A 27153-nucleotide genomic window follows, 5' to 3' on the forward strand; every position below is an offset into this window, starting at 1 on the left:
GAGTCCCGATTTCCCATTGACCCTTCCCCTTGCTTCTGGTACTGGGAGCTAGCCGACCACCCACTCCCTGCCCCACTGAATTTTAGTAAGGGGCCAACAGTCCCCTTACATTTAGGGTCCACTTGGGTCACGCTTTCCAGGTTTTCTCTGCAATCAGAAGTGTTGGAAATAAAGAGGTTCTTAATCCCATGACTCCAAGTGCTAGGAAAAACACCAAATACCATGAAGCTCACAATAAAACTATGCATCACTGAGTGCAATGCGGTTTTGAGGATTAGTATTGTTAGGAGCTCTTCCTGTTACTATGAAACTCTATCAAGGGCAGATGCTTCAGGCGTTGAGCTTCTTCCCGCCTGACATTTACACTCTGGGGAGGCTTTCCTGTCAATGAGCAGTGATTTGTTTGTGTTTGGGGAGAGGAGGCTTCTTCAGCCCTGGGTGCAGGAGCATGGCTAGCACCTCTGGAGCAGTCGGTACAAGCTGAGCAGGGCAGCAACACTCAGCTCCGCTTTGAAAGCGTTCAGGAGGAGCTCTGAGGCTGCGGGGGCTGGGTTTCTTTTGCTGGGCTGAGGCTTCCCTTGGCTGCTCCGTCCGGTTCTGCCCTCCAGGTCTTGCTGGCAGTGGGGCGGGGAGAAGGGAGGAGCCGCTGGCGGAGGATCCGGCCGGGTTTCCTGGAGGGGGAGCTTTAGCGCCCGCTCTCGGGTAGTTGTGTTGCTCTCAGGTTTGTGAAACTTTGCGAAGTTCCCAGGCCGCCCGCGGGCAGGAGCGCCCCCAGCGCGGTCATGCTGGGGCTGGCCGGCCGCGGCAAGTGGTGGGGCAGGCGGGGCCGGGCGCCCCGGGGAGCGGGGGCGCTGCTGGCCCTGGGGCTGCTGGCGACACTGGGTTTCCTGGTGTGGCGGCGCGTCCCCCCGGAGAGCGATGCTGCGCGTCCTGCCCGCGGAGCCCCCCAGCCGCCACTGCCCGGAGACCCCGAGCGCCTGCGGAGACCCGTGTACGAGAAGCCGCCCCTGGAGCCTGGGGCGCTGGGCGAGTTGGGCCGGGCTGTGCGGCTGGAGCGGAGCCCGGCCGAGAAGAACCTCCAGGAGGAGAGTATCCGGCATCACCAGATCAACATCTACCTGAGCGACCGCATCTCCCTGCACCGCCGCCTGCCCGAGCGCTGGAACCCGCTGTGAGTACCCAGCGCCCGCGCTGCGCCCTGCCCGGCGCTCGCTCCCCGCCCCAGGTGCCTCCTGCTTCCCCGCCGCCCTCAGGGGGCGGGTTCCCTCTGCCTGGGCGCGGCCGCGCTCCGCACGCGCAGGCTCCCAGGCGCCGCAGCCAGCCACTGCGGCTCCGCGCCCCGAGATCCTGCAGGAGCGCCGCTGAGCTCCCTGGGCCTGCCGGGGATCTTGGCCCCGCGGACTGTTTAGTCGCCTCATTCGCCCTTGGTGACTGACTGAACTGGGCATGACCTGCCCTTTCGTGGTTTAAAAGATGTACAGCCAACACATCAGACTTCTAGAATCATAGAAGATTGGGGTTGGAAGAGACCTCAGGAGGTCATCTAGTCCAACCCCCTGCTCAAAGCAGGACCAACCCCAACTAAATCACCCCAGCCAGGGTTTTGGCAAGCCGGGCCTTAAAAACCTCTAAGGATAGAGATCCCATCACCTCCCTAGGTAACACGTCCCAGTGCTTCACCACCCTCCTAGTGAAATAATGTTTCTTAATATCCAACCTAGACCTCCCCGACTGCAACCTGAGACCATTACGCCTCGTTCTGTCATCTGCTACCACTGAGAACAGTCTAGATCCATCCTCTTTGGAACCCCCCTTCCAGTAGTTGAAGGCTGCTATCAAATCCCCCCCTCACTCTTCTGCTGACTCAACAAGCCCAGTTCCCTCAGCCTCTCCTCCTAAGTCATGTGCCCCCTGATCACTTTCGTTGCCCTCCGCTGGACTCTCTCCAATTTGTCCACATCCTTTCTGTAGTGGGGAAGCCTAAAACTGTGTGCAGTACTCCAGATATGACCTCACCAGTGCCAAATAGAGGGGAATAATCAATCCCCTTGATCTGCAGGCAATGCTTCTATTAATACAGCCAAAAATGCCATTAGCCTTCTTGGCAACAAGGGCACACTGTTGACTCATATCCAGATTCTCATCCACTGTAATCCCCAGGTCCTTTTTTGCAGAACTGCTGCTTAACCAGTCAGTCCCCAACCTATATCAGTGCATAGGATTCTTCCGTCCTAAGTGCAGGACTCTGCACTTGTCCTTGTTGAACCTCAGATTTCTTTTGGCCCAATCCTCCAATTTGTCTAGGTCACTCTGGACCAGGGGTTCCCATACTTGGTTCACGGCTTGTTCAGGGTAAGCTCCTGGTGGGCTGCCAGACGCTTCGTTTACCTGAGTGTACGCAGGTACAGCCGCTTTCAGCTCCCAGTGGCTGCAGTTTGCAGGCCAGGCCACCACTTCCCGCAACTCCCATTGGCCTGGGAGCCCCCAGCCCCACCCCCACTGTTCCCCCTCCCCCAGAGTCTCAGCTCACCTCGCAGCCAGCACTCTGGCCCTCCGCTCCTGTTGGGCAGTGTAGTGGCGTGGCTGGCTCCAGCCGGGCAGCGAGCGCCTGCTGCTCTGAGTGGCATGGGAAGGGGGCAGGGAAAATAGTAAATAGAATAGAATAGCAAATAGAAGAAAGGGGAAGTGTATAGTAGTAAATATAAATCAGAACCTGGGAATTGTAGAAAAATTAAAAGGGAAGCAAAGAAACACAAAGAGAAATCTGTGGCCTGCAAAGTTAAGGACAGTAAGGATTTTTTAAAGTATATTAGGAACAAAATGAATCTTAACAATGGTAGTCATCCAATACTAGCTGGAAATGATAGAATTATCAATAATGCAGAAAAGTGAGAAGCCTTCAATAAATATTTCTGTTCTGTATTTGGGGAGAAATATATGATATAGTCTCATCATATTAAAATGATACTTTTTCCATACTATTAGGCTCTCTGGAGGATGTTAAACAAAAACTACTCAAAGTCAGCACATTTTTAACGCAGCAAGTCCAGGTAACTTTTATCCAAGAGTTTTAAAATAGCTGGCTGGACTGTTAATGTTGATTTCAATAAGCCTTGGAACTTCTGGAGAAAAACCTAAAGTTGTGCAATATTTAAAAAAAGTAAATGGGATGACATGGGCAATTATAGGTCTGTCAGCCTGACTTTGATTCCGTGCAAGATAATGGAGAGGTTGATGTGGGACTCAGTTATTAAAGATAGATAATGTAATTAATGCCAATCAACATGGTTTTTTGGAAACTAACTTGATATCTTTTCTTGATGAGATTGAGTTTAACTGATAAAGATAATAGTGTTGATGTAATATATTTAAACTTCTGTAAGGAGTTTTCCTTGGTATCACATATCATTCTATTTTTTTTAATAAAAATGTTATGAAATGAACATAGTACACATTAAATGGATTAAAAATTGGCTAGCCGATAGGTCTCAATGTAATTGTAAATGAGAAATCAGCATCAAGTGTATTTGTTTTTAGTGCGGTCCCACAGGGATTGGTTCTTGGCCTATACTATTTAATGGTTTTATCATTTACCTGGAATTATACATAAGATCACTGATTAAGTTTGCAGGTAACATACAAATTGGTGAAGTGGTAAATAATGGAGACTGGTCATTGATACAGAGTGATCTGGATTGCTTGGTAAACTGGGCACAAGCAAATACATGTTTGAATACTGATAAATGCAAAAAGTATATAAACAAAGAATGTAGGCCATACTTCGAGGTCAGGGAGCTCCGTGCTGGAAAGCCAGGATTCTGAAAAAGATTGGGGGTAAATAGATTATTATCAGCAGAAAGTGAGCTCCCAGTGCAGTGTTGCGGCCAAAAGGGCCATTGTGATCCTTAGATGCATAATCAGGTAATCTTGAGTGGGAGCAGAGAGAATATCTTACTTCTGTTTTTGGCACTGGTGCAACTGCTGCTGGAATATTGTGTTCAGTTCTGGTGTCCACAGTTCAAGAAGGATGCTGATAAATTGGAGAGGGTTGAGAGAAGAGCCACAGGAATGATTAAAGGATTAGAAAATATGCCATATGGTGATAGACTCAAGGAGCTCAATCTATTTAATTTAACAAAAAGAAGGTTAAGGGGTGTCTTGACTACAGTCTGTAACAGGGGCGGGCAAACTTTTTGGCCTGAGGGCTGCATCGGGTTTCTGAAATTGTATGGAGGGCCGGTTAGGGGTGGCTGTGCCTCCCCTAGTAGCCAGGCATGGCCTGGCCCCCACCCCTTATCTGACCCCTGCCCTGCTTCTCAGCCTAACAGCCACCCCCCCTCCCCAAACTCCTGCTCCATCCAACCCCCCGTTCCCTGATGGCCCCCCGGGGACCCCTGCTCCATCTAACCCCCCCGCTTTCTGTCCACTGACTGCCTCCAGACCTCCTGCCCCTAACAGCCCCCTGCTGCCCCATCCAACCCCTCCTCTCCTTCCTGACTGTCCCTGTCCCCCCCCCGATCCTTGCCCCCATTCAACCCCCCTGTTCCTTCCCCTCTGCCCACCCCAACCCCTATCCACACCCCTGGGCCCTGACCACCCCCTGAACTCCGCTGCCCTCTATCCAATCCCCCCTGCTCCCTGACTGCGTTGCCTGGAGCACTGGTGATGCTGCTTCACCAGGACAGGCAGCCGCGCAGCACAGAGCACCGGGTCAGGCCACGGCTCTGCAGCGCCCAGGAGCTTGCAGCCCTACTGCCCAGAGCGTTGTGCTGGCGGTGCAGTGAGCTGAGGCTGCGGGGGAGGGAGGGAAAACAGCAGGGGAGGGGCCGGAGGCGAGCCTCCCGAGTCAGAAGCCGGGCAAGAGGGTCCCGGGGGGCGGATGTGGCCCACAGGCCGTAGTTTGCCCACCTCTGGTCTATAAATTCCTGCATGGGCTCTTCAGTCTAGCAGAGAAATATTTAACAAGGGGCACTTCAGTGTAGCAGAGAAGGGTAACATAACCCAAAGCTACACAGATTCAGACTAGAATTAATATGTAAATTTTTAGTAGTGAGGGTAATATTAGACCCAGGGTTGTGGTGGATTCTGTATCCCTGGCAATTTTTAAAATCAAGGTTGGATGTTTTGTCTAAAACAGAAGTTCTCAACTGGGGGTTTGCAGCCCTCTGGGGCGGCCACAAGCTGGTTTCAGGGGGTCTGTGAGCCCTGGTCCCCCATGGGGCAAAAGCTCGGAACCCATGGGTGGAGTTGGGGGAGGAGAACATCAATCTTAATCAGAGCAGGGCAGTCCTGGGGGGCAGCTCCACGCTCCCTGCACCACCTCCTCTTCTCCCCCCACCAAGGCCCTGCCCAGGTCAGAGACAGGAAGCCGGAGCTTGGCAGTGTGAGGTGGCTGCTGCTGTGACTGGTGCCATCCAGTGTACAACTGTGGTGCTCCTGCCTCCTTTCCTGCTGTGGTGCCAAGGGCTGTGGCTGCTGCTCAGCTCCCACCCCTCTTTGAGTGCTGCACAGCTGGTAAAAGCTGCCTGGGCATGGGGACCTGGCTCCAGGGCCAGCAGAGCCCTCAGGGAGCAGCAGGGGTTCCTCCTAGCACCCAGCCCCTAGCTACCCCTGCCTGCACCTGAGCTGTTTTCAAACTTTGAGCTGAGCCTCCCCCCTCCCTTTGGTTTGAGCTCTGCTCGGCCCTGCTGCCCCAAAATAAAAGTCAAACTATGCCCATGCCCAAGAACCGCCCCCACCCAGCGACCGAAGCCCAGAGCCCAATGGGGCAGAAGCCCGGGCGCCCCACAGGGCTAAAGCTCCAAAGCTCCCCCCATCCCAGCCCAGCGGCTGAAGCTCCGTGGCCTCTCCCCCACACAAGGCCATGGAGTTTTTATAGCATGTTGCAGGAGGCGGAGGGGCAATTGGGCTGAAGTAAGGCAATTGAGGGCCTCTACACACCCTTACACATCTTGCCTTTAAAAGGATGTCACTCATTTTTAATCTCAAGTTATCTACTTTTCACACAGTGTCCCATTATTCTTGTTCAAAATTATTTACATTAGAAATAAAAGTAATGTAGCTGAGGTTATAGAAAGTTATTTGCACTAAATGAAAGAATTCCTTGGTGTGTTTGAATGTTTTTTTGTGTTCCTCATTGTGGATCTTTATCACACATTGTGTCCCAAATTTGACCCTTAGCTGGTTGAAAGGTATGCTCCCCACATGCAGCAGTCTTGTTCCTACTTGGGATGATAGTGGCAGGGTACACTCACATTAGAGTGCGAAACAGTATTCTTTGGGCCTCTTTCCTGCCTAGGCCACCACTTTGTCTTCAGGCAGACTGGCTTCTAGTCAGGAGAAGGGAGGACTCAGCCTGCATTCACCTGAGCAAAGGACTCTGTTCTAGAGGGCGGGAGTTTCTGTCATCACCACCTCAGAGAAGCAGTAGCATCCCTTATACCACTCAAGCTGTAGGCTCTGTAAGTATTGGCCTCCCACCCCCACCACCATTCCAGCAGAACTCTGAGGGGCAGAAGCAAGGGAGCAATTCTCACACAGAGACCTTTGCTGGAGCAGTGTTGGCAGGGAGCCATCTATATGTGGGAACCTCTGCTCAAAGGGGTCAGGCTACTCATATTAATTTTAAATATATTCCTCTATGTGGACTGCTCAAGTATAAAACTCATGGTCCGAATTCTCTGCTGTTGTAAACTGGCTCAGCTCTACTGAGACAATGCACATACATCACTGGAGAATTCAGCCCTGTGAATATAGTCTCTCCACTCTGACCCCCTTTTCGTCTCTCCCAACCCCCATTTTTATTACCTCTTTATTCATTCATTCCCCATGCTTCCTCCTTTATTTCACAACTCATCTACATGAGAAAGTTGCACCAGCTGTGATTTTTAAATCTGTTTAGTTAAACCAGTGCAAACCCCTGTGTTGATGCTTATTTCAGTTTGGGTGGCTTATTTAGGTTTACCTTTAAACCAGTTCCTAATTGACTGAAGTTAAACTGAAATAAGATACTTTTTTTTAAAAAACGTGTATTCAGGGGTTTGCACCAGTTTAACGTAAGTCAGTTCAGGAAAGAAAACAACAAAACAAAAACACTATTCATGTAAATGCCGAGAAATGTGAGTAGGAATTCAGGCAGAACATATTGGTCTGAGGAACATAAAGTGAGGGTCACCATTAAAAATCTGGACAAGACTGTAGAAAGACTTTGGCATGGACACATTACTACAGGTAGACAAGAAAATGATTCAGGCATATATAAGAAAGGAGAGAGTACAGTGAGGTAAATGAATATTTGAAAGGGTAAGAGAAATAGACTGTTGCTCTAGCCCAACATCTGGTCTCTGCTCTGCCTGAGCAGTACTACACCCTTAGTCTGGACAACAGTCCATTTGGACTACCTCTATCCTTCTGTTCTCTCACAATCATAACTTTTCCCTAGAGATTCCACTTCTCAGCAAGTGGATGAAAAAGCAATAGCTTACCTTAAAGTTGCATTGGTATATGAATATTAATATTTGCACTGCTTCTATACTTAAAGGGGCATGTAAGCTTGATTGTATGTATTAAAGTTTTTTTTTTTTAAGCAAATGATCCACATATTTCTAGGATACTGATCTTACAGCATCAGTTCACTTCCCCAAAAAATACAATTTAGTTCCATAGTTACAATCCAGCCACCTGAAAACAGAATATATTAATTACAGCATAACCCTCCACAACCTTCCTCACATTGTTTTCTCTATTCATGATTAATAAAGAGACATTTTAATAACATAAGAACTAGGTGCATTATAGGATGTGAAGAGTCCTGTTACTGCTCTGTATGATCGATGAAGGACATAACACAGCCAAAGAACTTCGGGCCTATATCAATACTATGCCACCTCTACAAATTATATGAGCATCTGTAGCAAAGCGACAACTCACTGGTGTGGCGCCTCCTACTGGTCATCTGTGAATTAGCTCTTTCCAGCTCTAGAGTACCCTCTGCAGGCCAGTGTCTCGCCTGCCGCTGGCCCTGTGTCCCTCCCAGACTCCAGTGCCCTTTACCCTGGGGTTCTGTGCCAGCAGTATCCCCACACTCTGGGTCTTCCCTCCCTGGGGAACCCTCAACCCTCTAAATCCACCTTGCCTCAGTGGTTACTGCCAGTCATCATCTAGCCCCCACTCACTGGGGCAGACTGCAGTCTGTCATGACCACTCATCACAAGCAAGGAGGTAGGACCTGTTGCCTTTGCGTATTCCCAGGCTGCCCCTCTGCAGCCCCAGTACCTCTGTAGGCCTTCCTCAAAGCCTGCAGCCTGTGAGTTTACCAGGCTGGAGCTCCCCAGCACTACTCCACTTAAGGTACCTCACTCTCAGACAACTAGCCCTTCCTACTCCAGAGCTAGAGTGAGACTCTTTTACTTCTGGCCCACAGCCCTCTTATAAGGGCCAACTGTGGCCCTGTTTGAGCTGGCCACAGCTGTGGCTGCTACTCCAATCAGCTTAGCTTGGCTGTTCTAACTCCCTTTTCCCCAGCTGCAGCCCTCTCCAGGGCTGCTTTAACCCCTTCAGAGCCGGAGCAGGATGACCACCCTGCTACAGCATCTCATCTTAAATTGCCTATCACCATTCATTGAAAAGCACCTGATCCTAGAGCAAGCTGGATTCCACCCAGGCAAGTAATGCACTGGTCATGTGCTGAATATCACTCAATGCATCGAAGATGGTTTTGAAAAAGGTATGGTAGTAGATGTTTTGTTTGTTGACCTATCAGCAGCATATGACATAATGACTCACCAATGGCTCCTCACTAAAATATACAACATGATGAAAGATCATCACCTCATATAGCGGATATAATCTCTATTAGAGAACTGATGTTTTTATGTTGAACTATGCAAGAAGCGGAGCCAATGGCAGCACCAGAAAAACGGCCTAGCACAAGGGAGCATACTCTCGCCAATACTTTTCAACATCTACACGAATGACTACCCAATCCGTCTCAGCACAAGAAATTTTATCAAAACTGATGACCTACATATCAGTGCCCAAACCTAGGATTTTGCCTAGATTGATTTGCCTAGATTTGCCATCAGTGCTGTCTAGGCTTTCAGTTTATTATACCAAGAACCAATTGCATGCCAGTCCAGACAAAATACAAGTGAGTGTCTTCTTCTCTTCGTAACTGTGAGGCCAATAGACAACTCAACATCATCTGGAATGGGGTATCACTTCCCCACTGCTGGAATCCTGTCTAACTTAGAGTGACACTAGACCATGTTCTCTTCTTCAATGCATGCATGGAGAAGATAAAAGGCAAAGTTAGCCGCAGAATAGCATACTCAAAAAGCTTGCAAATTCAAAATGGGGAGTCAACCCAGCAACACTAAGAGCCACTGCACTTACACTTTGCTGTCCAGTGGCCTAATATGCGTATCCAGTGTGGGAAAGATCGTCTCATGTAAAAAAGTCTGATCATGTTCTGAATGCGGGGTGCTGCTATATCACAGAGTGTTAAACCCAACAAATGTGAACAACCTTTATGTGCTTGCTGGAATTGATCCACCAGATATCAGTAGATTGGTCAAAAGCAAAATGCAACGATTATGACAAGCCAAAGATACCAGACATCTGTTGGATGGCTGCATGCTGGCAGTGAGATGCCTGAAATTGTAGAAAAGGTTCCTCGCTGCAATGGAAACGCTTACAAAAAAATTACTGACGGCTGCCCAGCTGGAAATGTGATGCGAACGGCTAGAATTACTCGATGTGGACCTCACAATGCACATTGGCATTGCCGAATTGCTTCCTGCAGACACAGAAGAGGATTGATCAACCTGGAGATGTTTAAATTGCCTCTGAACAAGAGTTTTCAGGTCAAAGGTCCATATGGGGAAGTGGGGCTATTCCAGTGACCCAGACACATGTGACTGCGGTGAAACACAGATGAAGGAACTTCTGTTGGTCTGCTGGCTTCTGGAGGAGTGATACACCATGAAAGACCTCACCAGAGCCACAGACTGGGCCCTATTATCTGCCTAACACTGGAAAAACCTATGACTACAATGGAAGAACAGGAGAAGAACTGTTCTGTATACAATTTTCAATCCCCAGTTTTGGAAGTGTGTGTACAGAATACTTCTAATCTGTGCCACGTACTTACCAGACAATTCATGCAGCCCTAGCTGCAACTGCTTGTCTGTCCAATAGTGTGTAGGCTGAGGCCGGTTCAGTAGCTTCAGCACTGTTCATTGAAAACTTCACCTTGCTTTTCACAAACATTATACAAAATGGATTAGGATGAAATGAACCTCCCACAATATCCACAAAGTCCTGCATCACCATTAAGTAGCAATACTTTTTCTTAATGTACTCTTGGGATGGAAGGGGACTATTATTCATCTTGAAGAAAAATATCATTGCTTGTACTAAAGGACTGCATTGTTGGTATTTGCATACGAATTCATGTAGTGGATCACACCATGCTGTATTCAATTCCATATCCTGTTTCTGAAAGGAGCCAGCACTATATGCTTCAGAGGAATATGCAAGAAAGCTCTCGCTTTCTAGTAGTTAGGGACCAATTTCAGTCCTGAAACGTGAAGTTTAATACTTCTTCCAAAATTTGTTAGCATTAACTGTTATAACTGTGGATATTCTTGTTATCCTGTTCTTTAACTTATCTTGTTCTTAAATATTCAATCCCATATTGAATATTGCTGTGTTTTTGTCCTCAATTGCATCTTATAGCAATGAGTTCCACAGTGTAATTACATGTTATATTAAAAAAACTGAAGGACGACTTTGAGAACTTCCGGAAAGAAAAGCTCCTCAAAACAGCTGAATCACACAAGAGCCTCAGGACATGCAAGCAGGGATTGACACAGTATAGATTGAGTGTAACAGCATTGAAGAACAAGGATGGAGAGACAGTAATTGACAGAGCAGGGATTGAGGACGTCTGCAAGGGCTTCTATACAGAATTGTTCAAATCAAGAATCAATGTCCCTCTCCCAACGCTCCAAGAGTCAGAAGAATGCATCCCCCCAATAATCATCAGCGAAGTCCGAAGCGCACTGCACCAGATGAAGAAGGGAAAAGCTCCAGGCTAAGATGGAATTATGTCAGAAATGATTTCTGCAGGAGGCAAAAAAACTTTGGAAGGCCCTCTCTTTAAGATTTAGTCGATATCTTGAACAAGGAAAAATACCATCAAGCTGGAAGGAGTCGAATACCATCTTGCTGCACAAGAAGGGCGATTGAGAAAATCTTAAGAATTACTGCCCTATATGCCTGCTCTCTCACATCTACAAGCTCTTTACAAAGGTGATAACGAACCGACACTCTCAGAGTCTGGATGAACAACAGCAAAGAGAACAGGCAGGGTTTCAAAGAAATTTCGGCACGATCGACCATATATTTACCCTTAGCCAGCTCCTAGAAAGAAATGCATTACTAACAGATGCTGCTATGAGAACTTAGCATCAACAATTCTTATTTGATCATCTGAGGAGACTTCATCCCATCCTGGCAGATGAGGACCTGGCATCAGTTATTTGCACCTTCAGTTCTCAGCTGGACTACAGCAATGCATTATACCTAGGCATGAAGTCTTTGGCACTTACAAAATTACAGCTGGTACAGAATTCTGAAGTACATCTCCTCAGCCATACAGTCTACCATGAGTACATCAAACCTGCCCTTAACTCTCCCATAGAATATTGAATCAAGTTTAAGGTCTCAGTCCATGGCCTGGGTCCTGGATATTTAAAAGACTGCCTGAAGCTCTGGGATGCAGACTGTGGTTGACAATTACTGTCCTTTGTCACAGTGTAATTCTGCAATAAAATAAATAAATGAAAATAAATAAACTCTGCAGTGTTTTGTGTAGGGAACAGACCTCCTTGGGAACTGGTCCACCATTGTGGATAGAACTTTCTGAGAAACTAAGGAACATCACAAACTTCACCACCATCTCCTCCAAGTGTGAGGTGCGTTACTTTGATTTTTGCCTTCTCTAACATAAAAACAAAGCAACATGTACTGTTAAAAAAAAACAATCAAACCCACAACTTACCAAAACAAGATACCATTGCACACATGTCCCTCCCCAGGGAGCAGATGAGAGAACAAATGCCACGACAGATGTGTAGTGATGTTGCTTAATGCACTACTGGAAGGCTCTCAGATACCACAGTGATGAGCATGGTATAAGAATCCATATAGAATGGAATACCCATTTAATTCATGTAGTTACCCCTACATGGATTGCTTAATATAGTAACACACTGAAATAAACTGTACTACTGTAAGCCTCATTTTACATCTATGCAATATATCTACATTAGGCGTTTGTATCAGTGTAATTACAATCAATGTAGTTAGGCCTTTGCAGTTTGCTCTGTCAAGTTGACAAGGCTTCAGACAGACTATGGAAAGAGCTGTAGTCCTACTTGAGTGAACACTAATCCTTGCAGGTATGGGAACTTAAACTACGTTGTAACAAGTTTCCATACATGATCTTCTCCGTTTTCTGATGGTTCTGGGTAGATATTGCATCTCCTTTGCTGTTTTCTCCAAAAACTATAGAGTCTAGTGGACTTCACAAACAGCTTTGTTCTTTCCAGATAAAAGTAGAACCCTCCTCACGTCTAGAGTGTATAGATGGGCCTCCCAAATGAGGGTGTGATCTTGGGGTGGTAAGTCAGGAGCAGAGTGTGACATGCATGTAGAAATCTGTGATCACCTTAGGAATAAAGTTTAAGTGTGCTCTAAGAATCACTTTGTCCTTACGAACATTAGTGTAAGGCAGGTCAGCCATCAGGGCTTGTAGTTTCGGCTGAAGTGATAGCTGTTAAGATGATGTTTCAGATGAGAGGTGTGAAACAGCATTCTCCTAGGGGAAATGAGTGGTGCTTCTATCAACTTTGTTAGCACCAAATTAAAGTCCTAAAAAGTGGCAATTCTTTCAGAGAAGGAAAGGTGTGGTGGGGTCCTTCAGGAATTTTGAACTATTCAATAGGAGTATACATTAACTCTCTGTATTAGCTTGTGATATAGCAATGAAATGGATCTGGATAGGTAGCAGAGACAGTCCTAGTTTCTTTAGCTGTAACAGTCTAAGATGGAGGAGACTAATCACTTGGTAGCCTTTCTTCTTGGCCCATGTTGAAAATCTCTTCCAGTTTTGGGTGTAGAAGTTCAGAGTTGAAGGTTCCCAAGTCGGTAGCAGAATTGCTTGAACTTGAGAGAACCAGTTTCGGTCTGTGAAAGTCAAATGCCTAGAATCTTTGCTTTTCAGATACAGAGACTCAGGATTGGGGTAGAGAACCCAACAGTCCTTCTGGGACGAGGGATCCTCAGACATAGGCAGATAGTCAGGATATTCGTAAGACAGCTCTAGAAGGTGAGTATCAGTGCTGCTTTGGTCATGCTGGAGGAATGACAGCCAAGAGTATTTTTTTCTGTCACAATGAATATTTTGAATTATCAGAAGGATTAGAGGAACTGGAGAAAAGGTGTATTGCAGGTTTTTGCTCCAGCCCAAGAAGAATGTCTGTCTCCTGTTTTGTCCTTGCCGACCTGAGGATTGTAAGGAGGCTCTTCACATTTGATCTGAGGCAAAGAGGTATATGTTTGGAAATGCCTATCTTCTTGATGAGACTTCACCAACAACAACTTCAAGAAACATTCTTGGGGGTCTCGAGTCTTTTTCTGCTGATATAAGCTGTCTGCATGTTTCTAAGCTGCAGAGACATTGAGTATATTGTGGGCCTCATATCAATTCCAAAGAACCACAGCTTCGTTGCAAGATGTTCAACAATGAGCTCTGCTCTGATTGTTTAATTAGTTCTTTGATGTGGCAGTGTCTTTCAGTGGCTGAAATAACTTCAGGGCCCAGTGAATGGCTCTAAGATCTAGAATATTTATATGTATCTTCTTGCTTGTTACTGAGACCTTGATCTTCTAGTTCTTTTAAGTGTGTTTCCCAATCCAGATGGAAGAATGAAAACAATGGCAAAGGGAACTAGTGGACTGCAATAAATTCCTTTTAGCATGCAGTCCCTGCATTCCCACCAACGGAGCTGTGTTAGGGTTTTTGTTGAACTGAAGAGAAGAAAGTCCAAACTGTCCATATAGGAGGGTGTAGTTTGGGGATGTTCAGTGTTATACAGACCCTTACATGTGACTGAGTATATGATGTTATGTATGTGAATGAAGTTCCATCAGTGTGAGAGAAAATTGTTGTCTGATGTGGTTTAGTCTTTAAGGTAGACAGGGCTTGTAGTATGTTTAGATATGTGACCTGGCAGAAAGATTCTTCCTAACACTGAATCCAGAACTGCGCCTATGCAACATATCAGGGACAGGGAACAAGGATAGATTTTCCCCAGTTTATTTGCATACCAGAGTCTGAAAATCCACGTCCATGTCTTTCTGTTTGTGCCTGGCTGGATCTTCCTCATATGATCTGGTGGTCTAGGTAGGAGAAGGTAGATGAATCCCCTGATGTCTCAGCTGTGCACCTACCACAACTAGAACTCATGTCAAGTGTGATAGGACAATTAGGCAGGCCAAAAAAGAATCTGAAGAGCAAATAACAAAAAACACAAAAACTAACAGCAAAAACTTTTTAAAGTACATCGGAAGCAGGAAGCCTGCCAGACAAACAATGGGGCCACTGGATGATCGAGGTGCTAAAGGAGCACTCAAGGAAGACAGTGCTGTTGTAGAGAAGCAGTATAAATTCTTTGCATTGGTCTTCACTGCAGAGGACATGAGGGAGATTCTCACATTTGAGTCATTCTTTTTAGATGACAAATCTGAGGAACTATCCCAGATTAAGGTGTCGGTAGAGGTAATTTTGGAACAAATTGATAAATTAAACAGTAATAAGTCACCAGGCTCAGCTGGTATTCACCCAAGAGTTCTGAAGGAACTCAAATATGAAATTGCAGAACTACTAACTGTGGTCACAGGGCCTAATAACATCAGCCACACTATCAGAGGCTCGTATACCTGCACATCCACCAATGTGATATATGCCATCATGTGCCAGCAATGCCCCTCTGCCATGTACATTGGTCAAACTGGACAGTCTCTACGTAAAAGAATAAATGGACACAAATCAGATGTCAAGAATTATAACATTCATAAACCAGTCGGAGAACACTTCAATCTCTCTGGTCACGCAATCACAGACATGAAGGTCGCTATCTTAAAACAAAAAAACTTCAAATCCAGACTCCAGCGAGAAACTGCTGAATTGGAATTCATTTGCAAATTGGATACTATTAATTTAGGTTTAAATAGAGACTGGGAGTGGCTAAGTCATTATGCAAGGTAGCCTATTTCCTCTTGTTTTTTCCTACACCCCCCCCCCCCAGATGTTCTGGTTTAACTTGGATTTAAACTTGGAGAGTGGTCAGTTTGGATGAGCTATTACCAGCAGGAGAGTGAGTTTGTGTGTGTATGGGGGTGGGGGAGATGTGAGAAAACCTGGATTTGTGCTGGAAATGGCCCACCTTAATTATGCACATTGTAGGGAGAATGGTCACTTTGGATGAGCTATTACCAGCAGGATAGTGAGTTTGTGTGTGTGGTTTTTGGGAGGGGGGTGAGAGAACCTGCATTTGTGCAGGAAATGGCCCAACTTTATTATCATGCACATTGTGTAAAGAGTTGTCACTTTGGATGGGCTATCACCAGCAGGAGAGTGAATTTGTGTGGGGGGGTGGAGGGTGAGAAAACCTGGATTTGTGCTGGAAATGGCCCACCTGATGATCACTTTAGATAAGCTATTACCAGCAGGACAGTGGGGTGGGAGGAGGTATTTTTTCATATTCTCTGTGTATAAATAAAGTCTGCTGCAGTTTCCACGGCATGCATCCGATGAAGTGAGCTGTAGCTCACGAAAGCTCATGCTCAAATAAATTGGTTAGTCTCTAAGGTGCCACAAGTACTCCTTTTCTTTTTGCGAATACAGACTAACACGGCTGTTACTCTGATAACTGTGGTGTGTAACCAATCTCTTAAATCAGTCCCTGTACCAGATGACTGGAGGATAGCTAGCGTAACACCGATTTATTTTGAATGTCTCCATAGGCGATCCTGGCAATTACATGCCGGTGAGCCTAACTTCAGTATCAGACAAACTGGTTGAAACTATAGTAAAGAACAGAATTCTCATACACACAAATTAACAAAATATGTTGGGGAAGAGTCAACATGGCTTTTGTAAAGGGAATTCATGCTTCACCAATCTATTAGAATTCTTTGAGGGGGTCAACAAATGTGGACAAGGGTGATCCAATGGATATATAGTGTAATTGGACTTTCAGGAAGCCTTTGACAAAGTCCCTCACCAAAGGCTCTTAAGCAAAGTAAGCAGTCATAGGATAAGATGGAAAGTCCTCTCATGGATCAGTAACTAGTTAAAAGATAGGAAACAAAGGGTAGGAATAAATGGCTAGTTTTTACAGTGGAGGGGTGGGATCATTGTGAGTCATCTTGGATATTTCTCTGAAAATATCTGCTCAATGTGTACCAGCAGTCAAAAAGCTAACAACAGCATGTTAGAAACTATTAGGAAAGGGACAGATAATAAGATAGAAAATATTATAATGCCATTATATAAATCTATGGTACACCCTCATCTTGAATACTGCATGCAGTTCTGTTTGCCCCAAAAGATATATTAGAATTGGAAAAAATACAGATAAGGGTAACAAAATGATTGAGGGTATGGAATAGCTTCCAGGTGGAGAGAGATTAAAAAGACTGGGACTGTTCAGTTTAGAAAAGAGATGATTAAAAGGAGATATGTAGAGGTCTATAAAATCTGAATGGTGTGGAAATGAATAACACAGTGTTATTTATCCCTTCACATAACACAAGAACCAGGGATAACCCAAAGAATTGATTAGGCAAAACGTTTAGAACAAACATAAGGAAGTACTTATTCACACAATGCATAGTCAACCTCTGTAACTCATTGCCAGGGAATGTTGTGAAGGCCAAAAGTATAACTGGGTTCAAAAAAGAATTAGATAAGTTCAAGTTCATTAGCTAGTAGCCAAGATGGTCAGAGACACAATCCCATGCTCTGGGAGTCCCTAAGCCTCTGACTGCCAGAAGCTGGGTCTGTTCTATTCATTCCCTCTGGGTCTGTAATCAATCACTGTTGAAAGAAAGGATATTCAGCTAGATAGACCATTGGTCTGAGTCAATATAGCCATTCTTATGTTCTTAATTTGGCGTATCCTTTCAGTGCCATAGATAGACTGAAAAGTAGCACTCCATAGTGATAGTGCTTCTTTTCCACACATAACCTCAGATATTTGTAATGTGTTTCTGATGGCTATGAGGAAATAGACGTATTTGGGACTGAGAACCACAAACCAATCTTATTAGGAGAGAGAAAAGATGATGATGATTCCCATGGTCATAAACTTGAACATAAAAGCTGTGATGAATGTGTGTAGCCTTCTCAGAGCCATGCTAGGACCATGCATAACATGCTTGTGCCTGTACCACCTTCTCTACTTGAGGGATGTGGTTCCTTTTCTGATGAGTCACATTCCTCCTAAAGTACTGTCTTGTGAGAAGGATGCTTGAAGGAGCGAGGGAAGGGGATGGTGGTTTTACAGGGAGTGTGATGTAAAACTGAATGGTGTATGAATTGCAGAGGATATCCAAAGCTCTGAAGTAAAATGTCATTTAAAAATTGAGAGAATTTCAGAAAGGAAGGGATGCAGAAGTATCAGAATAGGTGTCACGTTCTGGGGTGCAATTCAGACCAGTGAGGGATTGTGGCACTGCCTGCCCTGTAACTCTAGGTGCCTCAAATGCCCTGTTGCGGTGGCTCACACACCAGGATGCCAGCAGACATGCATCCAGGTCACGCCTTGAGTGTCTGTGTGCTGTACAGCCCTGGATCAGCAACTCTCACTCCAGCAGCCTGCCTACAGCACAAGAGCCCCATCCTGGCTTCCGTTAGCCTTGGTTACTCTTGCAGGGTGACTCCCAGCACACTGCAAGTCCTGACGTTTCCCAAAACCATCTGCCCTGAAGTGTCCAGTCACCTCCTGGACCACTCAGAGAAATAGTAAGGTTGGTTTGGTTAAAGAGACAAACCACATTAGAGCTTATTAATTTAACTGGGGTAAACTGGTTCCCTTCAAGCACAGCACGGAGTTTTTTTATAGTAAAAGATAAAACAAATTTATTAATAATAGGACCTAGGTTAAGTGATGCCAAGTAAAAAGAATAAAATTAGAAAGGGTTACAAACAAATAAAAGTGCAAACAGACATCTAAAAGCCTAACCCTTAATCTAGCAAGGTACAGGCTGAAGATGGTCCTCTCTCCAATTATTCTTCTTCCCAGCCGTGGCTGACTTTCCCTCAGTCAGGACCTTCTACAGAAGTACAAGATGCTGGCTTTCCTTGGCTTCTTAGGTGAAAAGTCTTAGCCTAAGCAGGTTTCTCACCTCAGTTCACAGAGAGTTCAACCCCTCTCCCCCAACTGGTTGAAGGACCCTTCTTTCTCTGCTTTGCAAGAACTCTGGCCCCTTGTGTCTGTGTAGTGATAAATGCCAAAATGGCTTTCTGCCTCTGTTCCTTATATCTCTCAAAGTTCAATTACCTTGTTTCGAGAGGCAGGATGACATCATGCTATTCTTCCCTTCCTGTGATCTTTGCAGCCTGCTGCTTATTGGAATGTAAATTGGGCATCCATTGGTTTTGGTCACAACTTGCTTAATTTCACTGGAGACGGGTAGAGAGCTGTGATGTTCCCTCCTGTCTGGGAGAGACCTGTCTCTCCCTTTCTTTGGTCACAAACTGTAAAGCACACTATTAATTAGTATCCATCATTCCTTATTTAGCATTAATACATACGATTCACAATTATATTAATCACCAGTGTGTCATAGGCTTTTATAAAACACTTTACTCATCATATGTTTATAATACAGTAGTACTGTACAATCAGTTGATTCAGTTGCTTATCACTTGAGGTTCAGACCCCCTGTCTTTATAGCCCAGATAAAGTTTCTCTTCCCAGCTGAGGTGTAGACCCCATGCTGTATCCTTCCCCACTTGTTAGCTGATACGGTTTTTTTATCTCATATGTAAATGGACCTTCATTCTCTCTGCCTGATGACCAGGCTAGTCAGAAAAATAAGCATATTCCTTTGTCTAGGGCAGGCTTGTTTGCCAACATACCTCACACAAGAATATTAATGATCAGTGAGTTATTAGTTTTCCAATGATTTCTTACATGCCACGTATTGTATACAGATTAAGACATCAGTAAATTGGGGTACATTGAACTGGTCAGGCCAGCTGAAACTCATTACATGATACCAGTGAGCCCTTTGCCCCTGAAGAAATTCTTCTTCTAAAAATCATGGAATGAGCAGAGACACTGGATTTATGGCTTATTACAACACTCTATAACCCACTTAACCCATCCCCCCAGCGTTTCCCCCCCTTTCCTCCCCCTATGACTAGAGAGGGGGCCACCTCATCTGGAAATGTGTGTTAATTCCTTATGCTAAGCAATCTGTTTCATCTTATATTTATCGGTGACACTCTGAGTACATTTCACAGACCTGAAGAAGAGCTCTGTGTAAGCTCAAAAGCTTGTCATTCTCACCAACAGAAGTTGGTGCAATAAAAGATATTGCCTCACCTGCCTTCTCTTTCTCATAAATGTGTTGTGTTGTGTTGAATACCCCAGGGGTAGGTGAAATGGTTCAAACTAAAAACCTATTTAACAGAGTTAAATAGAAAAAAAAAAAAAAAGAGAGAGAGAGAGAGGGGATGTAATGTTGTGGTAGTATAGTTAAATATACAAGTCAGGAAATGCAAAAAGGTGAGGTATAACTGCTAGCTTTTAAATTAGAGAAGTTCTCTGGGGGTTAGACTAGATGACCCATGTGATCCCTTCTAATCCTATGATTCTATATATGTTGTATTTTCTATTCATGTTTTTATGGTTAAATAGTAGAAGGCGCAAACATCAACATTTATACTTATGGTATACATTCCATTCTAAAGGGCTAGGAGGGTCTTAAATTTGCAGTCTAGTCATCTGGTAGATTTGGAAGTTTCTTGAGACAGTGCTTCTATTGGTGTAGAAAAATAGCATTTTTGTAGTTAATCATTTTTGAGGATGGGTAAGCCACAGTGTCAAGGTTCCTCCCCCACTCTGAACTCTAGGGTACAGATGTGGGGACCTGCATGAAAAACCCTCCTAAGCTTATCTTTACCAGCTTAGGTCAAAACTTCCCCAAGGTACAAAATATTACCCCCGTTGTCCTTGGACTGGCCGCTACCACGACCAAACTAATACTGGTTACTGGGGAAGAGCTGTTTGGACGCGTCCTTCCCCCCAAAATACTTCCCAAAACCTTGCACCCCACTTCCTGGACAAGGTTTGGTAAAAAGCCTCACCAATTTGCCTAGGTGACTACAGACCCAGACCCTTGGATCTTAAGAACAATGAACAATCCTCCCAACACTTGCACCCCCCCTTTCCTGGGAAATGTTGGATAAAAAGCCTCACCAATTTGCATAGGTGACCACAGACCCAAACCCTTGGATCTGAGAACAATGAAAAAGCATTCAGTTTTTTACACGAAGACTTTTAATAAAAAATAGAAGTAAATAGAAATGAAGAAATCCCCCCTGTAAAATCAGGATGGTAGATATCTTACAGGGTAATTAGATTCAAAAACATAGAGAACCCCTCTAGGCAAAACCTTAAGTTACAAAAAAGATACACAGACAGAAATAGTTATTCTATTCAGCACAATTCTTTTCTCAGCCATTTAAAGAAATCATAATCTAACACATACCTAGCTAGATTACTTACTAAAAGTTCTAAGACTCCATTCCTGTTCTGTCCCTGGCAAGCACAGCACAAGGACAGACACAGACCCTTTGTTTCTCTCCCTCCTCCCAGCTTTTGAAAGTATCTTGTCTCCTCATTGGTCATTTTGGTCAGGTGCCAGCGAGGTTACCTTTAGCTTCTTAACCCTTTACAGGTGAGAGGACCTTTCCCCTGGCCAGGAGAGATTTCAAAGGGGTTTACCCTTCCCTTTATATTTATGACACACAGCAAATTCAATCTATTTGACATGGAACTGTTGCCAGGCAGGGGCATGGTATATTCTGCCCTCTATCTCCATATTGCAAGTAAAAAAGCTGAAAAATATAAATTCTGTTCTCAGATTCCTTGATCTTACTCTCTGATCGCAAAGCTGTAAAAACTTTATTGATCACCGTATGTCTGGAATTGTACAACTCTAGTCTTGGGTCTATTGTTGTAGATCAGCCCAGGAATTCTGTGTGAACTTTTTAATCAAGAAATACTAATATTTTTGGTGCCTGATGGCCATTTTTCAAAATATTTAGCAGGATTGTGAATTTGTTCTCCTTCTGCAAAGCCAATTATGTGTGTAGTTTTATGCCTTTCTCTGGTCTTGAGGTTTTTAGTATCATGTTCCAGCATTTTTATGGTCTTCTGAGAATTATGGCACTTGGTTGCACAAATTCCATTGTCTTTGTCTGGTACTGAATTTTCTTTAAATATATTTTGGCTTTTTCTGTAGTAGCAATTTTGCTGTTGAGAACTTCCACTTTGTTTTCTAGCTTTGCAAAGTTAGCCTCCAGGAGAAAAATTAAGTTATCAGTAACTTAGGTGAAAAATAATAGCAGATCTTAGTTGCTGCAGTTTCCTCATTGGGTGTGTCTTCCTGTGGTGAGCTGGAGGCTCCAGCATTTTCCCCATTGAAGCATTCTTCTTTAATGTGAAGTCGTCTTCTGATGGGACAAAGATTGCATGTGAATGAGCCAGAGACATCTTCCCATGTCTTTTTAGATGTTTGGATATTTTCGAAATATAAATGTAAAACTGAAGAAGTTACACTCCCCCTGAATAATAGCTACCTCACTAAGCACATTACATGACCTCCCTCATTGTTCCTTTATATCTTTGATGTGTTCTTGCTAAAAAAAAAATTAGTAAGCACTATATGCAGTCTTCATTTTAAAACTGTTTTCTGAAAATTTACAGATAATTTCACACTTTTACTAATTTGGGTCCCCTTATTTACAGGTGCAAAGAGAAGAAATACGATTATCATAACCTGCCAAAAACCTCAGTTGTAATAGCTTTTTATAATGAGGCTTGGTCAACACTTCTGCGAACAGTTCATAGTGTTCTTGAGACATCCCCAGATATTCTGCTGGAAGAAGTTATCCTGGTGGATGATTATAGTGACAAAGGTAGGTATTTCATTGTATAAATAACTGTACTCTTCTCAGACATACAAGGTGGGTGAAGTAAAAGTCTGCAGGAGAAGAAAGTATACTAATATGGTAACGGCTCACTAACATTTTGCAGTTGTTCTGTTTAGCCATGCTGTAGCTTGAAATCGATTTTACTTTGCCATGCTGGTGGGCTGTCAAATTCAGTGTCTTGTTCAGCAAGTTGAGAGGAGGAACAGTCTAATGTCTATAGTGCTAATTTGAGACTTCAGAGATCTGGATTCAATTCCCTGGTCCACTGCAGGCTTCCTATGTGACTGTGGGCAAGTCCCTTTAATCTCTGTAGGCCTCAGTTCCCCATCTGTACCTCACAAAGTAGTTATGAGGATAAAGACATTGAAGATTGTGAGGCACTCATATGCTACAGTAGTGGGGACCCAGGTAAGATAGATAGCAGCTAGAAATATGTGTCATAAAAATATTTGGTGTAGTTTTGTTTGCCACTCATAATGTAAGATCCTTATACTCTGGCTATTTGCAAATATTGTTATATGAAAGAAATGGCTTACTGATCGGGGATATCTTTTTTTTTTAATTGCTACTTATCTTTTAAAAGCTTTCAGGATTTTGAGAGATATTGCTAATATATATATAATGCATGTTTACAGTTCTTTCATTCTAAAATATCACTTTGAATGTATGTGGAAGAATTAGGTATATTTTTCATACTCCTGTGGAATAGTTTATTAAAAGTAAGGGTTATATTTGTAGAGTACAAGGAAGATAGTGGATGGCAATACTTCTGTCCAAAGTCCACATGAGGGGGGAAGTATGGAAAATTCTGAAAAATTAATTATCAAGAACATTCTTCTACTAACATAACTTGTTCGAAATTCTTACTTTTCCCTTTTTTAAAACCTCTACTTCATTTCCCTGCACTGTTAATTGATATGGCGTACAGTGAAGGATTGTAGAATGGATGTAAAATTTTATACACAAATGAGTGATGCATTTAAGCCACTGGTCTTTTCAGTTTCTACAAAGTTCTGCTCTTTTCTGCCACAACTTATTTCTGAATATTTTTCTATTATATTAGCGCATCTAGATTCAGAAGTATTACTCAACGATTTTTTTAATTGTGATGTACTTAATAAAAAAGGATATCTATCACAGTTTGTGTATCTTAAAACAACTTTTAAAAAACTACTTTAAATGTATATATTTTGAAATATACATTTTATGTTTCAACATATGCAATATAGTAAGCTATTGTCCACAACTTACTGGTATTTATTTTTGAATGTGTAATAAAAATACTGTAAATATCTTAAATGACCACACTAATGCAACATAAAGATTGGAAAATATAAATATGTACTTCAGGGAATGGTTCCCTGCATGATCAGTCACCGCACAGCTCCTAATCATAGGTGCTGGAACTAGGGGTACTGGGGGTGCTGGCTTGAAGTGATTTCCATTATACACATGGTTTACAGTTTGGTTCAATGGCTCTTAGCACCGCAATATAAAAATTGTTCCAGAACCCCTGCTCCTAATTGCTGAACTAACTGTGATAGTCCATTCTCATGGAGCATTTGAGCATACTCCATCCCAGGGATGCAGAGCCTGAGCAAGAATTCTCCTGCAATTGATCCTCCTAGCTGTCATGTGGCCAGGCAGTAGAAGTGAGAGCCAGGAGACTCTTTTCTGGACTCTCAGTGGGCTCCCCAGCAGCCAGGCAATGTGGAAGAGGAGGAGGAAGAAGCTAACTGATTCAAATGTAAAGGAGAGGCAAAGAGGGGGACAGGAACAGGAGCTGTGTGAGAGGGACAGAGACAGGACATGGCAACAGGAGCAGAGGGGGAAAGGGACGGGGCAGAGGGGTGGAGATTTAAAATTAAGCCTATCTCACTGTTGGAGCAAAATGATTAAATCAATACAAACCTAATATTCTTTTTTAGGACAGTCTCCTTTTCACAGATAAATTGGTCTGCTTTTCAGCCCCTTCCTAAACTTTCACCAAAATGTTTACAGATAGAAGACTGATTACTGAAATATTGTACTATTATACATGCAAATGGGACGATTCTGCTATTGTACTTTTTTTTAAAAGAAAAACATATCTCCAAGTCCATTCACTTCCAGATCGCATTTTCAGCAGCTAAAATTATTTAAGGGACTGCTAAGAGTGTGTACAGGAATTATGCCTTTTTAGTGGGGTTTTCCAAAATGCCTGCTCTGATTTTTGTTTGTCATCTCTCTGAAAAACCCAGAAAGTCCACTTTGAATATGTATGGAGCAGTAACCATTTACTGGTTATAGTGTCCTGATGACACACAGGCATTGTACCTAGTCAGGCATATTGCACACAAACACTGGAATAAAAGTGTAATTGCATTTTTACAGTTTCAACTGATAATCTTGATATTGCAGTGGATTGCATCTTTCAACTCATTCCAAATGAACATCAGGGAGGGAGCCTGGATTTTTATGCATATTAGTCTGCCTGAAACGACTTTCAGCTTCTTGATCAAGACCTCCCAACACAACCCCATGAACAATTGGAGAGCTCCGCTGTATACCACATGAATTTTGTTTTCGCAGTTCAAAAACCTGCTATCAGAAGCAAGTCACTCAGAGTGCTCAGCAGCTCAGGATCACCCCGGGTAATTCTGAGTGTTTTCTACATTGAGTTCTGGTCTGTGCCTGCTTTAGTGTTTTATACAGAGCTCCTCTTTTACACGGCAAAAACAGCAGCCCCTGGGCACATTTAATTTACACCTGAGGGTTATAGTTGTAAAGACATTTCCAACCCTCAGCATTGCAGAGTAAAGATTTTTTAGTGCACACCCTCCTTCTTTTCTAAAATAATATCTTTTCTTGCCTCTCCAAATAAATGTTTTCGCCTTGCTCTTATAAGGCTACTTAAAATGAATTTACGTTGTCTCAGAATTCTCTCAACATAAACTTTTAGGTGCAAATGAGATGTATATTCTCTGAGCATTTCTTTACAATAGTGCCTGGACATCCCCCAGATTATTGGGGCCTTATTGTGCTAGGCAAAATGTATACTCCATAAAAAGCCGTAGTCTGTGACCTGAAGAACTCAGTCTCACCTGGAGTAGATATGTTGGGTACCTTTTTTTAAATAGGCACTCTTCAGAGTAGAACCACACTTGAAAAGAGTGCATTTTTCAAAAAATGGTATATACCAACTACACACGTACACCTTTCAATTGGGATCAATTGGGGTCAGGATCTTTGGTCCTGTCAAAGTCCCCTTTGCACCATGGGAGCAGTGCAACCAGCTCCCTCAAACTTGCAGCTGAGCCTTTCCCAAGACATAGAGAAATCTTTGACTGGTGTAAAACTGGTACAGCTGCTCTAACACAAGATGGAACAATTTTAAATAATAATTTCAATCATTTGGTGGTTTTGGTTGGCTGGTTGGTTTTAAATAATTGATTTTAGATCAAGTTGAGGCTTTGTAAAAACCAAAAATATTGAAAATTAAGGCCCTCACCCTCCAAACGCTTCAATAGGTACTCACGTGAGTATTCCCCCTTGATTTCAGTCGGACAGCTTGTCCATAAGTTAAGCAAGTGCTAACTTCGCAGCATCAGGATCTAAATTGTATTTTATTAAAAAACATTACTATTAGTGGCATAAAATCTTTGTCACTTCAAAAGAAAATTGTTTCAGAGTTAATAAAGAAAAGCTGTTTAAACTTTCAATACATGAACAAAGTTATTGTGAATTTTTTGTACACACAGGCCAAAATGTTCAAAATAGGATTAGGCTCCTAAAAAGTGGTATTTTCAAAAGCACTGTGTGATTTAAGAGCAAACATCCTGACTTCAGACTGCAAACCCTAATGAAGGAGAACAGCACAGGCAAAGCATTTCAGTTTTCTTGACTTGTGGAAGTTCAATATGTTGGAAGGTGTTGGTTGCAAATGTAATATGGGCTATTTGTTTATCAATTTTGTATTGGAGTTTGTGGTGGTCTCACAATAAGGATGTTACTGTATTGGGCCCATAACTTATTTTTTAAAGCATAAATGGCCATTTTAAGTGTGAAACTTCTTAGTAAAAAAATCTATATAAAATTGAAAATGCTGCTAACAATTAGAAAACTAATTTAAAGAAACAAGCATAAATCATCCAAGTTAGCAATTAAAGGCTGTTAGAAAGGAAGAAAGCTAAGAACTAGCAACATGTAATTTAAATAAAATTTATTTTTAACAAGATATCATGATTTTTGTGCACCCTAGTTTTATATCGCCGGTTCCCTTGCCCTGTCCAGGTATAGGGGACATGCCAGGATTGGGAGAAGGGCTACAGGCCAAATCGCACAGCACTGTTATCAGTGTATTACAACAGTGCTTTAAATACTATTTTTATAACCTACTATGTACAATAATTTTACAATGATCTGTTCAACTTCTTTGTAACAGACCATTTAAAGAAACCTTTGGAAAACTATGTGGCTGGTTTACGCAAGGTACGTCTTATTCGCGCAAATAAAAGAGAGGGACTGGTTCGAGCTCGACTTCTGGGAGCTTCTCTTGCGAAAGGAGATGTTTTGACATTTCTTGATTGCCACTGTGAGTGTCATGAAGGGTGGCTTGAACCATTACTGGAAAGGTAAAGTTATACCAAATGTGCGTGTTTTTTTATTATAAACTTGAGAAAAAAGAGTCATCTGTTAAATTCCTGTGTTTTGTAGAGGTATTGAAAATATCATCGTTAACCAATAGTTGCCACAATGTGATTTCTGAGAGAATTCAAGTATTTGCTATTTGAAGTGCAAGAGAATGGTAAATATTCAATTTATTTAACAGCAAATTTTGTTTCACTCAAGAACAGATTAATAGCTTAGTGGAATTA

At 43.3% G+C, this 27153-nt stretch overlaps 1 protein-coding gene across 1 annotated transcript in view; it reads left to right on the top strand.

Moving 5' to 3' along the window:
- Nucleotides 1-647: 647 nt before the first annotated feature.
- Nucleotides 648-27153, top strand: part of GALNT12 (polypeptide N-acetylgalactosaminyltransferase 12) — an 87155-nt gene continuing 60649 nt past the window's right edge. The window contains exons 1-3 of the mRNA XM_073332463.2: nucleotides 648-1171; nucleotides 22113-22282; nucleotides 26721-26910. Of these exons, the coding sequence (XP_073188564.1) occupies nucleotides 783-1171; nucleotides 22113-22282; nucleotides 26721-26910 (749 nt within the window). The 5' untranslated portion in view covers nucleotides 648-782. The remainder of the gene's footprint in view (nucleotides 1172-22112; nucleotides 22283-26720; nucleotides 26911-27153) is intronic.

This window comes from Lepidochelys kempii, chromosome 2, assembly GCF_965140285.1.
Source record: "Lepidochelys kempii isolate rLepKem1 chromosome 2, rLepKem1.hap1, whole genome shotgun sequence".
NCBI classification, from domain to species: Eukaryota; Metazoa; Chordata; order Testudines; family Cheloniidae; genus Lepidochelys; species Lepidochelys kempii.